Below are 13,303 nucleotides of genomic sequence, written 5' to 3'. Positions count from 1 at the left end.
AATCAGTGAAATATATCGCTATTTTCCTGTAATTTTCTAAGACACGGTTCACATGACAAACAGTTTACATCAATCTCTGCTCGACACAGACTCGAGGAACATGTTCTGTAGGAATCCGAGTGTTAGTAGGGGAAGAGGTTAACATGATCAGCCATGGCTGAATCAGGTTGAGGTGTTCTAGCTGCAGGAACATCATGGTTGTGCTTTCCCTCGTACGTGGTGATCACCGATCTCGGGTCGTTTGATGCCCTCTCCACATGCTTCCTAACCGGGCAGCCATTACTGGTGCACTTGTAGTAGCTCCTGTTCATGACATGGTGTGATAGGAAGAGTAGGAAGAGAGACAAGCAGCTCCAACGAGAAGATGGGAGTGCGAGCTCACCTGGGATTTCGATTCGCCTTGACCACCTTCTGCCCGTACTTCCTCCATCGATATCCATCGTCAAGAATGTCAACGTCGCTGGGAGTCTGCACCACCACTCTCGGCTCACGAACTGTCCTGTTTCCGGGAGCTGAGAAGCACTTACCCTCATCTTCCTTCCTCCTGCAAGATGAACAAAGCCCTTTCTCTCTCATTTCAATTCTCGTGCAAAAGCATCGAACTGAGTCATGTGCCGAAGCTTACGAGCGCTTCGCGTCGTGCTCGTCGTCGTCGAATTCCTTTGCCTCAGATCCACAGCAAGAAACTGATGAATTCTCAGGTGTCAGAACTGGATCAGCAAAGCAATGATCGGATGTCTGGGAAGGCAGAGGAGCTGAAAGCTTTCTGGTGGACAGAGGCTTTGGGTGGTTGTGGTTGCCCTTGTACACGATCTCAGTAATCTCTCCATCAGTGGACATCTCCACCTTCTTCTTCGTTGGGCAATCGGGATAAGTGCACTTGTAATAGCCGACCGGGTTCTCGCTTCCCTTAATCTGTTTCTGGCCATACTTCCTCCAGTTGTATCCATCATCTGATCTCCTCTGCCCTCTCACGGCCTGAGAAGAACTTGCATGAATTGGGACAACATCTTCAACTTTGACTTCGGGTTTTCGTTCTCCTCCCTGTGATGATCAAAAGACAAATCCAACCTTGACATGTTATCCATGGAATTTAAGCACAGAAGCATCATTACTACATGGAATTCTTATCAAAGACTTTGCCTGGGTTTGGAAACAGAAGTCGGAGTAGGCTCCATCCTGTGAATTAGCAGAGAAGCTCCAGTTCAGATGCTGTGCAGGGAGAGAACCAGTGGTTGGAGAAGGCAACATCTATGCAGGAGCAGAAGGAAAAGTTAGTCTCACATATCCAATCACATAAATCACAAGAGTGAATCATGCTCGGCTTATCAACTTACAGAGGAAGAGGGGAGGAGGAGTGGAGATTCCAAGAGCTCGGCAAGGCTGAGGCTGGTTGGGAAAGAGAAGGAAGCAGATGGAGGAGGAGGGGAGAGAGGCAGGAAGGGAGGAGGTGCAGACTTGAACTTGGATGTGCCACCTGTATCACCCCCTGCCAATTCCCGGCTCATCTCAAGCCTTGTCATGTCCTCGCCTTGGCTATTACCGACGCCTGTCAACAGCTCAGTGAAGGTGGCGTAGATAGACGCAGCTGAGCTCCCCAAGCTCCTCGTGGAAGAAGCCATGGCGACAGAGAGAGAGAGAGAGAGAGAAGAGGAGAAGCTTAATAGTCGTTGAACAGGTGGAGGAAGGTGAGGATTGATATTTGCATAACATATCTCGTAAGTTATACGTCTGTGTGTGTGTGTGTGTGTGTGAGAGAGAGAGAGAGAGAGAGAGAGAGAGAGAGAGAAAGAGAGTCAAAGTCGTCGGGTTGACTGGTGAACAGGTCGGCTACGCCAGCTTGAAAAGTCCAAAAAAGTGCTTACATGGCTTTGCGAATAATAAGCATGTCTCCATCGCTAAAACACATGGAAGGAATCCAGAAATTTCAATCAAGGAGACGAGAAGAACTAGCCAATGTGACACCGTAGGAACAATCAATGTAATGCCATAACATGAATTGACCATGGCGCCACAATAAGATTGCTTCTTTGCCACTTATATGATCAGGTTTGAGTCACAAGAATAATTTCACTATGAATCCGATATTAGCAAAAGAGATTGATTTTGATATGTTGATTAGAAATTATTTATTTGTTTGTATAGCACCACTGTATGGGCAGATGATGTACATTTGTTACTAACTATTAAATCCTGCTTGGATATTCAATACCCTCCTACATAGAGTCTGCCTTTGACATAATATAATCATGCAAAGATGAGTTTGATAGATTGGGACAAAATAGCATGCAAAGCAATCAAATTCAAAAGCTGAGAAGAGGCTGCATGGAGCTCGTTGCTTGGCCAAGATTTGACTCACCTCTCTGTCTTGATTGGTTCATCATGTTGTTCCCTGTTAAAGAGGGCCGTAAACAATTAGTTTGACCAAAGTTGTTTCAAGCAAGCAATCTTATTTTGTCTAATATTTTCATATGAGCAAGCAATCTTATTTTGTCTAATATTTTCAAATGGATGCAAACAACATTCAGGTTAAAGGGATTTAATGGTTCATGCAATTCATCCATTCATCACATCAACATCCAACGCTGAATAGTAGATCACATCGAAAATGTAATTGCGCCGGGTAAAAACATGTTTAGCGGTTGATAACATGCAGACTAAATTTTACATACCATGGTCAAAAGGAGATTTCATTGTGAAAAGAGAGCATCATTTCTTAGCGTAGGTGATGACCATTGGGTTTTGCGGGGTGATCTTGAAACCTTGGAGAGCTTGCATTGCGATTGAAGCCTGCACATCATCGGCGAACTCCACAAATGCAATGCCCGGCTTTGCTTCGATCATGCGGACTTCACTGAAACCAGGGTATTGCTGGAAAAGGATTTGAAGCATCATGCTTGTTGTTTCATGAGGCAGGTTTTGTATGAAAAGGATGTTGTTGGGAGCAGCCATGGGCTCCTGAGAACTGGTCTTTCCTTGGCGAGAAGCTTGCGAAGCCTGTAAACAAGAAAGATTTTTTAGGATCCCTTCTGATCATAGGATATCTTGAGGAATAAACTTTCCAACTTTTAAGGAAATACTCCACACAAATATGACATGAATTTTTCTTCCAATACATAAGAGACTGATATTGGTTCAACTAAAGCTTAAAGCCACATACTGAGGAGTTTAGGGAACACAAGTACCTAAAAAGAAAAGCAATAAATGCCTATTCTGATTACTACTACAGAGGCTTTTCCTGTTAAATAGTCATTGTAGAAAGTTATTTCGGTTTACTTCATCAGAGCTAATGGGTTTTGTGCATGGTTCTTGCTGTTATCAGCATAAAATCAGCTGATGACGTCAATGTTATAGTTAAAAAGGCAGACTGCAGTAAATAGTTCAATGGTAATGGAGTCAGTATGTTCTAAGCCTGTAGTATTAGAAGGCAACATGCCGAGCATGTTGCAGGCAATCATGCAATGTAGACCTCAGATGGAATGGAGAGAATCCAGAAGCCTCGATAGCAAGTTTTCAAGATCGGAAGATTGTATGAGAACTAGAGGACATAACATAGATACTTTATGAGGTATTCTGGGCTATTTCATCGTTGCATCAAATCTGCTTACAGTGGAGACACTAAGTTATGCATTTCTTCTCTGATTAATGTCGAACAACTCGCTTGATGCATAGCATGACACCCAATCTAAGGGAGGACACCATGTCAAGTACATGAAGAAAAATTTCTGACAATTTTGTCATGTAGCACACATATCTTTTCCGGAGCTTTGTTTTTATTTTTTTCTTCTTCTTTTTTCGTGCATTTGTTATTTTTTATTTTGTTTGGCAAGGGGGTGGTGTCCAGAGAAGTGGGCAATAGAGAAAAAAACCTGGGCCCAAGATGTACACCAAATCCAAAGTCATAAGAGGTAATGATTACAAACTGATGAGTACACCCCTGGAACCTATGTGGAACTCCAAACTCTGAATCACTAAGAATATTGAAGTTAATAAACAATATCAATACTTGTTAAGAACTTTATCATACTAGAATAGAATCTGGTACACAATTGATAATTACATAATTAAAAATAGAAAGATAAACTATCAACAAACTTTCTAAAATCAAGCTTTATTTCTGTAAGTATTGTGCCCCATGATAAGAATTATCCACTTATTTCTTAACTATAATCTTCCCTAATAAGGATTATCAACTATTGAATAAACCTAATGGCACAGATAGCAACAATATCATTCCGTTTTCAGAACTGGCTTCACTTAAGAGTATTCTAGAGATGAGCAATGACAACTTAGTTCATACTTCCTACATTGGAAGTAAGATTATAATTGCAGTTATATACAGTGTTAAATGGAGTTACTACCATTAGTTTGGCTTTTAGCATTTAAAGTCATAGGATCCATCAAGTTAATGTGTCAATTCTCTCACAAGGGTGGATTGTGACAACTTGTATCAAAGAGAACTTAAAAACGCAAAATGAGTGAATGAGACTCCTACTAATGTGAGGAGGAGCATGAGACAGCAGACACAGCCTTAACCCTACAAGTAGACAGGTGGTTTCTGTGACTCGATGATCACCATAGTTGCGAAGGCTACTGCGAAGGAACAACCATACTGTTGTACCAACGTTTGCCCTCTACAATGTTAAGAAAAAGGCTAATCAAATCTTGAGAACTTTCTTTTTACTTCTTTCTCCTAAGAACAGGACAAAACCTCATCCTAGTGATATCTCCACAGCAAATGCAATCTAATGTTGGATGCCTTTCTGGGAGCTTCAGTAACATAATTTGATATCCGTAGTAATGATCACACTATACTATAGTACCTAGATTAAAAATAGCATAGACCAGGATCACTACTGTAAAGTGCCAATTATATGCATTATGTTGCTCTTATTTATATGATTTTGTTCCACAACTAACATACATGATTGATGGTATCAAATTCACAATAAATGAATTCATTTTAATGTGACAAATAAACTTACAGACAGCCCTCCATTAGTTTGAGCATTAGCAGCAGAAGCAGATTGCTGAGCCTCCTCAAATCGGCGTTTCTTTTCAGCAGCTAAAGCAAGAAAGGCAAAATAAATCATTTTCTGATTGAGAACCCATAAACAATATTATCACAGAGTTATATTTCCATGGAAAAAATCTGGTAAGGGTACATGGTTGCAATATTATGTAGAGCCAAAATTTCAAGGTGAAAAGATATTATGACTATTCAACAGGAAATCCATGCTCATAGAAGGGGAAAGGAGGAGCAAAACTGCCCATATTTTAATTTGTAGACAAGATAATAACTCAAAAAAAGTATGCAATATAGTAGATTCAAGAACATATTCCATATAGTAGATCCTTCATTTGAATTCTGTAAATTTTATGACTTCTAGAATCCTGTGGTGGCAACTCCAAATGTCTCAGTGAAGGTGTGGTAAAACTAACAAAAAGTAATTGCCAAATAAAATCCACATCACAAAGATTTTGAACATCATTTGGATTTATTCTTCGAACTATTTTGTCTCGAAATTCATGCTTATTTTCAATTAGCAGCATAATTCAAACTTGTTATCCATTTATTGCACATACCTATGGGATAATGCAAATCCTGTGATATTTAATATGGACAACAATCTGCAGGAAGAACAAAAAGTTCAACATGTGAACTAAACACAAAAATGTCATGATTCATCAAGGTATCACAATTATCTACACTGTTCCTTCTTAACCTGTCCTAAAGCTGTTATATGCTAGTTGGTTGGTAACAATTTCCTAGCTCAGACTGCTAGCAGAAGCAATACTTCTCAGAAACTGTTATCCACACTGTTGCTTCTTAACCTATTCTAAAAGTGTTATATGCTAGTTGGTTGGTAATAATATTCCAGCTCAGACTGCTAAGAGAAGCAATACTTCACAGAAACAGTTAGGTGATCAAACTTTTTTTTTTTTCTAATTATATATAATAAGCTTAAGAATCTATATAGTGACCCTCCAAGATTTCTCAGGGGCTTTGGGATCTAGGGATCAACATCTATGGAACTGAGAAATAAATAGTCTGATATAATATATTACTCTCAGTTGAATAGAAGTACTAGTTGACAGGTGGACCGAGAAGTAATCCTCAATAAAATTAGGAAAATTTGCACAAAAATGAGGGAAAAATAAACAACTTATAGGACTGTCAAAACGCAAACTTCACTGTCATAACTTATTATTTGTAGATGTAATCGAGCATTTATTTCTCAATTCTTTTGTCAATAATTAGATGCTCAAAAAGATACATTGACATTAACAAGTGAGAAAAAGAAAAGCATCTTACTTTAAGCATAGTCGATTAAGAAAGATGAAAGCAAAATGTGCATACCCTTTTCTTCTTGCTTCTTTTTCTTTTCTCTTGGAACATATGTCCCATCAGCTTTTGCAACACAATCAGATTTTGTTTTTGCATACTGTATTCTCTGCACCAGATATTTAAGCAAATAATTATCAAACAAATTCATAACTTACATAATGCACATGGTGTCCACATATAATTAGATTGACAGCTCAGCAGTGTCTCACTATGATGACAAAATGACCATAAAAAAAGTTTGAACCATATAACAGCACATGTTCTCTTATCTGAGGGGTGGAAGTTTACATTGAAATAATTGTGCTGTCGGTTAACTAGGACTCACCATTGGTTTATCATAGAATGGGAATCTTTGCATTTGTCGTACTGCATTACTAGCAGCTGGAACTTCAGCGAAGACCACCCATGCCTGGCCACGAAGTTTTGGTGTTTTTAGGGTCACCACATCCAAAATTCTTCCATATTGGGAAAATAGAGCATAGAGGGATCGCTTCAGTTCTGCCAACAAAGAAAATCAAAATTCAAAAAAAGTATCCATAACTATCGAATTCACCCATATAGGTATTAGGTGAGTACATTATGAACTGCACCTTCTTGTTTTCATTTTTTTTTTGTATTTTTGTCTTTGAGTTTAGCTAGAGAAATAAGGATTGAGGAGGGACTACAAACTACAAAGTATATAAATATAATACATTACCACAAGCTTCATATCATTCATCCATCTCCAACAAGTAACAAAGTACAATAAATTACAGCAAACTTCCTGAAGGCCACTTTTGTGGTACCAACTTAATGTACATATGGCACAACAATTCCAAGTGTATGTAACACGTACTTATCCGATGGCTTTTCGACTGAAAGCCTAACAAAATTGAAAACAAATCGATTCCTAGCAAAAAACTTGGACCAGCTGAAAGACCATGGTTTCCACAAAAGGAAATCCTGCCATTTTCTGTGGCTTTCAAAACAACTTTGCTTGATGAATGAATAGAGAGGGCAGACACTTTGATCTTTTACCATGGCACATTTAAACCCTGGCAACAGATAAATAAGAGACTCTTGGGGCTGCAATATGACAAAAAAGAATTATGTCAACTAGAAAGTCCTGATTTTTACATAAAGGTAATGCTCCCATGGAACTTAAGGTCATAAAAACGCTCAAGTGGCCATAATATATCATTTTCTCCTAATAGGCCCTCATATGTTCTACTAAAATGTCACACTTCGAAACCATCATCTCTAACCCTGGACAAGTTTAAGAAAGAATTAAAAACCTGTTGCAGAGTGTCATACACCTTATTCCAGCTTACAATGTAAAATTCGACAGTGGGTCACTAGTCAGCAGTTACAATTTTCCACATAGCAAGAGTTCGATCCCGTCTTTTACTCATCAGATCATGTTAAGCCACCGATCCATTCAGCAGCAGAACTTTACAATGAATGCACTTGATCTAATGCAAAGAAATAGCGAACAAGATTCACGAGCAAATCGTAGCAACTTAAACATCCTCGAAAAACCCTAAAACAACACTACGAGGAAGAACAAATGCATTGGGAAAATTCACGAAACCTATCAAAGATCGATACAAAGCAAGAGACTTTTACCTTCTTTCTTGACCTTTTCATTCAGATTGTTGATGTAAATTGTTTGATTCGGAGGGATATCGCCGGAAAGCATCGCTACCATCGCCAGAGCCAGCCGAAGCGAGACAGCAAAAATCCCTTTACCTCTGCTTCGGCGGCGGGTAAGAGCAGGATACAATGTGAGTCCCATATATCGTCTCTATCGGTGTATGATAGCTACGGACGGTTATCAAATGTGGATCATACTATGATCCGAAAAATGGACGGATGGGATCATCTGATATCTGCGACGACTAAAATGGAAGAGCCATTAGAAATCTCGTTCGGCGGCAAGGCAATTGCAACCCTAATCGAATCGAACACCACCCATTCCGACCGATTCGTCCTCGAACAGCTCTCCGACCTGCTCAAAAGTCGACCTTGGATAGCGTTCATGGCGTCCAATGACCCGAAAATGGACATGAATCTCCAAGTTCAGATCCAACATTCTGTTACGAAGAAGAAAAAGGTTTCGGTGAGAACATCTTGATTGACCAGTAAAGGTATAGCATTTCATGTGAATTTGACTGAGTTCCTGAAGTAACAGCATACTGCTTTTGAGCACTTGAGACTTGAACCAATCAAAACATGAGTGCATTAATGGCATATTTATGTTCCTGTGTTGAAGAAACTCCAGAGATGAAGCAACAATAGTGTCCGAGAGAATCATCTGCGTCTACTTCAAGAGATGGCTCCAATTTACCGCACAGCATGGTAGCAAATTATGGGCCCTTAATTCTCCAGAAGAAATGCTCTGCAGCGCTTGATCTTTATGTAGGCGAGAGTGTGTTCATGCTGGAAGGATGTGACTGTTACAACACTGGTAAGAAACCTCTCACCCTCGCTTGAATCCAGACGTGAAATCTGTGACGGGATTAATGGAGGAAGAAGAAATGGAGTTGGGAAAAGCCGTCTCCATCATTTCGGTAGTCAGGATGCATGTCTTTTGTTGCTTGTAATGATTACTTGCACGATTCGCTGCTTCCTACAGTGACTTCTTTTCATCACTAATTTTGTTCTCATATGTGGTATCTTTCAGCCGTCTCAGCATTTGAAGCTGTGGATCATCAAAGTGTCCACCTTCAATGTCACAGCTCGATGGACTTCCACCACCAACGTTTAGCATGCGCCAGAGTGCTAGAACTCAAACGAAACTGTTCCTCTTTCACTTCAGCTGACGAACTGTTTTGACTTCAGATTTGGAGCCCACAAGAAGTCCCTAAAGGTGTTGTACTGGAACTTTCATGTTTCTGATGAGTGCAGATAAAATTTCAGATGGGAGATGCGGGTATCAATTAGAACAAATCGAAACCAGAGTCGTGTCAGATTAGAAGCTCATTGTATAGATGATTGAATTAGCAAAACAAATGAAGAAAAAGCAGTTCCAAGTCTCACCGACAGTGGTGGACTATCTCCTGCATTAATCCTTTCAAAGACCATTATTACTCCTCTGAATCAGCCAGAATCTTGCCAAGCCCAGAATCTCCTTTCTAAGAATTTACAGTGGAAGAAGAAAGAAAGCAGTAGGCAGTAGCAGTATTACTCAAATTCAATCCCCTGATGCAATAAAGGTGCCACAAAGGACTAAAGGTAGCTGCAACACATGACAGCAATCCAACTTGTACTTATCTGCATGATAGATCCAGTGCCACAAGGCATGGGAATTTTACATGGCTACAAGATTGATTTGGGGATGAAGTGCAAGGATGTCAAATTCAGTGAGATGAAAAGGAGACTTAAACTAATCTACACTCTTTCAAGTGAGCATATGCTAAGCTATCTGACATGTAGGAAGCTTAAGTTCAGGTAAATAAAGAGTGGTCCTTGTGGTTGTGTTCTTCACTCAGGGAATGGTCCTTGTAGTCATGTTCTTCACTCAATGGGTAGAGATCACTCCTCTCTTTCTCAAGTTCTACATCACAGTCCATCGATCACCAAAGTTCACACTAGGGACCATTGCTACATTCCATGTCATTTCATGGTGGTCCAGATTGTTTTTCCTGTTGCTTTCTTAGAAGTGCTGCTCTCCGTCGAGAACCAATCAAGCTTTACTTATGAGTGGAGGCAGCTCATGACAAGAAATAGGAAAAACTTAAGGATACTTTTACTTCCGTATGTGTAAGACTTCTTACCAAGAACAAAAGCTTTTTGAGCCTAAGAGAAATGGTCATGAAGTGAGGTAGCATTCCTTCCTACTGAGATCATAATCACAGACTGATGAAAGATTTCTGCTTTCCTTGTTTGGGTTTAGAATTCTAGTTCGACGGTTGGCTCCACCTATCATGATTGCTATCATTGATACCACATGTGAATTCGGGATGGATGAGAGGCTCTTCTCTGTTGTCACCAGCAAGATTGGCACTACTTTGTTGGCTTGGACCCTACGATGCTACTGAGGTTGGAAGATGTTTCTTCCATACTACCTCTACCAACTTTTGTGGAAACTGTTTCAGTAGAATGTTAGAGGTTATATAAAGAGAGCCAGAGCTGGGAGGAGATGAATATCCAATACAGGCCTTCAAACCAAGGGCAATGGAGTCTCCAGCTTCAGAGTTGCTTGCCGGAGTGATGAGCATTTGGAAGATGGGTTGTTCAGGGTGGAGAAGCAGGGCACGTGCATCCATAGCACATATTCCTGCTCGCAAAATGAAGAGTTGTGCCTGTCTTCATGTGCTCATCTTCTCCACCATGCACAACCAATCTTATAACTACGAGAATGAGTTGGTCTGCAGGATTGGCAAACTTGAAGTCACAGTTGGTCGCTTCACCATTGCAACCATGATCTCTTGTTCAAATCCCAGTCTCTGTAGGTAAGAACTACTAAACTTTGCTTAGAAAGAAAGAGTAGGAGTTTCATATGCATCTCATTCACAATCTGATTTTTTTTTTTTTTTTGCGTCCTGGACAGTGTGTTCAGTATGTCATGATCTCGTGTACCAAATTTTAAGAACAGTATGTATCTTCCATATCATCAATTAAAATAGTTATACTTCAACACTAAAAAGAGATGGTTACATGATCATTTGGTAGGTTTCATACACTTTCCTAGATATGAAGTCAAGATCAGAAAAACACCAAGTAGAAGTCAGATGCTGAAATAGAGATTCAGAACTAATACCTTATTCCTTTTTGCTAAAGAGATTTTGGTCACAATTCACCATGAACTGGACATGTCGATAACTTCTTCAATAGAAACTCAAGCTGAGTTGGTAGTTTTGTCTGCTCATACATTGTTTGATCAGAAAAGAATAAAAAAAAAGGAACAAATAGTCATATCCATGCAGTGTGTCTCCACAGTGAGAGTATTCATTATTTTCTTTTCATTCAGTTATCACTTCAATGCTAGATGAATCCTGCAACCTACCACCTTGTTCATGCTGGTGATAGTATGTCCTACATCCAGTGCAATTTCTGTCTCTTTTAAAGCCAAGGACACTACTATCAGAGTGGTTGTTCAGATTTGTTCATGTCATGCAGACAATGGGCCCTGTGAATAAAAGGCAATTGTACCTTTTACTGGCCACTATCTTCTTATTAAACATCATGCTTACTCCATGGTGTTGTATTGCACAGTCCATCTAAGATTCCAAAGGTCCCTTTAGATCTCAGAAACAGCAACCTAATTCCAGATGTGATATGATTTATTCAAAGATGAAATGAACTGTACACTATTGTAGAAATTCAAGGTCATTTTTGTATAGTTCATTTTTCATACACCCTAAAAGCACAATTTTCAGTATGATGTCAGAGTCAGAACCTATTTTGATTCTAACTAAACTAAATAAAACTTGTAACCAGTGAGATTACTAGAAAAAATAAATGCAAAATTGTACTAAAAGATTTGGGAGGGAATTTGATACTGCTGTGGAAATGGATCAGTGAGATTTTCTCTGATCTTTTTCCCATTAATGGTATTATATAGCAGATACTGAATAAAATTCTGCAAGTACAAGTACTAGATGTGTTTTTTGAGCTCACAGCCTGTGTTAATACTAAGAACATTCTTCCTCTGCTGATTGCATTGTCTCTCATTCATCTTCTCTTCACTTTATGTCAACAGGATGTGAACCAAGGCATAGTTCAAATGACAAATATATGCCTCTTTTTATTATATATCATTTATAGATTTCGTCAAGTTCAGGTTATGCACTCATGATCTTTTGCTCAGTCAATTCCTCCCATATTAAGCACTTCAAAAACCAAAGTTGACTTGGATTGAAGTTCAAGTTCTGCTATCTTATTGAAATCTTTGGAGGACTAACATAGTGAGGATAAACATCAGAGTTAAATGGAATGTGGTGGTGGCAGCTGTTGATGTATTATTGAAAGGAAAACGAGTCTTCTTTCACAATCATTCTATCAATGGAGAATTCATTCTTTTTAGAAGTTGGATTTGTTAGGTGATTACATAACAATCCGAGATTCTTCTAAAGTATCTCATATTAATTTTGTGATCACATAACTTCAAGATGCTCCACATCAAAAATTTTGCGATTGCGATCAACTAAACATTGTTTGAGATGCTCTACATTCAGTCACAAGAGAGAAAGAGAATGAAGCAGGATGCCAAGAACAATAACATCTGTTGTTAGATTTCATCATGAACAATTTGGATTTCACAATTGTTTGACTAATCCAATTCCAGAAATGGAATGCACCAAGAAACATCAGCAAGGTTTCATAAGCAATGATGAAGGCTTTAAGTCAATGGAAAGAGAAGATGAACTACTTGTTCCTTCAGAGATTTGGTTTCAGTGAGGAAGTGTTAAACATGAAAAGTCTTTCCTTCAAGAAAAGTGCATATTAGAGCTTCAATAAACTTTTACTATGATATGTTCATTGGATATGGAACATGAGAGAACACAGTAGGAATTAAACAGAAGTTAATTGTTCTCCCTTGCTCTATACATAGAAGATAAATCCTGAAAATTGCAGTTAAAGGTAAAGTTTCATGCCTCATTCTAATCCCATTCTTGTTCTCTAATATAGTAAAACTTCTATGCTTTCATTATACTTCATGGATGGATTCTTCTAAGTCTTCTATGTTTCTCTCTTCTTAGTGTGAGTACAGAGTTCAATCAATCCAGACCAAGAGTAGCTACATCTTGATACATGTTGCAGCAAGACAGGTTCTCTGGGTCTTCTGAGGACAGTTCTAATGACTTGAAAACAGTGAGAATAAAGACACCATTCTTGTTGATATAAATAAACTTCAACTAACTCAAAATATTAAGTACAAGTTAGTGATAATATACTTGTACTAAATAGGACATTAAATTTGAGGAATTATATTTTGTAATTTAATTATGGGTGTCGAATTATTTGGTTTCA

The 13,303-nt window shown here is 38.9% G+C and overlaps 2 protein-coding genes and 1 long non-coding RNA gene across 6 annotated transcripts; 1 reads left to right on the top strand and 2 right to left on the bottom strand.

The window, feature by feature from the left end:
- On the bottom strand, nucleotides 1-1,953 carry LOC135607179 (WRKY transcription factor WRKY24-like). The gene is made up of 5 exons (XM_065098784.1): nucleotides 1,338-1,953; nucleotides 1,144-1,251; nucleotides 626-1,044; nucleotides 383-544; nucleotides 1-303 (listed from the first exon to the last, which is right to left on the bottom strand). The coding sequence occupies exons 1-5, from the start codon at nucleotides 1,620-1,622 to the stop codon at nucleotides 123-125; spliced, it is 1,155 nt and encodes a 384-aa protein (XP_064954856.1). The 5' UTR covers nucleotides 1,623-1,953; the 3' UTR covers nucleotides 1-122.
- A 215-nt stretch (nucleotides 1,954-2,168) lies between these two features.
- On the bottom strand, nucleotides 2,169-8,113 carry LOC103977796 (U2 small nuclear ribonucleoprotein B''). 2 transcript variants are annotated; one of them, XM_009393418.3, is made up of 6 exons: nucleotides 7,955-8,113; nucleotides 6,675-6,847; nucleotides 6,362-6,455; nucleotides 4,986-5,065; nucleotides 2,673-2,997; nucleotides 2,169-2,392 (listed from the first exon to the last, which is right to left on the bottom strand). In XM_009393418.3, the coding sequence occupies exons 1-5, from the start codon at nucleotides 8,034-8,036 to the stop codon at nucleotides 2,710-2,712; spliced, it is 717 nt and encodes a 238-aa protein (XP_009391693.2). In that variant the 5' UTR covers nucleotides 8,037-8,113; the 3' UTR covers nucleotides 2,169-2,392; nucleotides 2,673-2,709. The 2 variants fall into 2 exon arrangements, with proteins under 2 accessions (XP_009391693.2, XP_009391692.2); XM_009393417.3 differs by lacking the exon at nucleotides 2,169-2,392 and having other exon boundaries at nucleotides 2,587-2,997; nucleotides 7,955-8,112.
- A 33-nt stretch (nucleotides 8,114-8,146) lies between these two features.
- On the top strand, nucleotides 8,147-12,937 carry LOC135607181 (uncharacterized). Of its 3 annotated transcripts, XR_010485104.1 has the most exons (4): nucleotides 8,147-8,475; nucleotides 8,601-8,795; nucleotides 9,012-10,782; nucleotides 12,033-12,937. It is a non-coding gene; the product is annotated as an uncharacterized LOC135607181 (long non-coding RNA). The 3 variants fall into 3 exon arrangements; XR_010485103.1 differs by lacking the exon at nucleotides 12,033-12,937 and having other exon boundaries at nucleotides 8,610-8,795; nucleotides 9,012-11,074; XR_010485102.1 differs by lacking the exon at nucleotides 12,033-12,937 and having other exon boundaries at nucleotides 9,012-11,074.
- Nucleotides 12,938-13,303: the final 366 nt, after the last annotated feature.

Source organism: Musa acuminata, chromosome BXJ2-3, assembly GCF_036884655.1.
Source record: "Musa acuminata AAA Group cultivar baxijiao chromosome BXJ2-3, Cavendish_Baxijiao_AAA, whole genome shotgun sequence".
In the NCBI taxonomy this organism is placed as follows: domain Eukaryota; kingdom Viridiplantae; phylum Streptophyta; class Magnoliopsida; order Zingiberales; family Musaceae; genus Musa; species Musa acuminata.
Note: the sequence above shows the minus strand (reverse complement) of the source record. Positions and strands in the feature narration are given on the sequence as shown.

Excerpts from the sequence above, each read along its gene's own strand:
- LOC103977796 (XM_009393418.3), bottom strand. The coding sequence starts at position 8,036 with ATGGTAGCGATGCTTTCCGGCGATATCCCTCCGAATCAAACAATTTAC. Across the intron at positions 5,066-6,361 it reads AAAGAAGCAAGAAGAAAAGG|CTGCTGAAAAGAAACGCCGA; the intron begins GTATGCACATTT and ends TTCTTGCTTTAG. Across the intron at positions 2,998-4,985 it reads AAACTAATGGAGGGCTGTCT|GCTTCGCAAGCTTCTCGCCA; the intron begins GTAAGTTTATTT and ends TCTTGTTTACAG.
- LOC135607179 (XM_065098784.1), bottom strand. The coding sequence starts at position 1,622 with ATGGCTTCTTCCACGAGGAGCTTGGGGAGCTCAGCTGCGTCTATCTAC. Across the intron at positions 1,252-1,337 it reads TCCTCCTCCCCTCTTCCTCT|ATGTTGCCTTCTCCAACCAC; the intron begins GTAAGTTGATAA and ends GCTCCTGCATAG. Across the intron at positions 304-382 it reads AAGGCGAATCGAAATCCCAG|GAGCTACTACAAGTGCACCA; the intron begins GTGAGCTCGCAC and ends TGTCATGAACAG.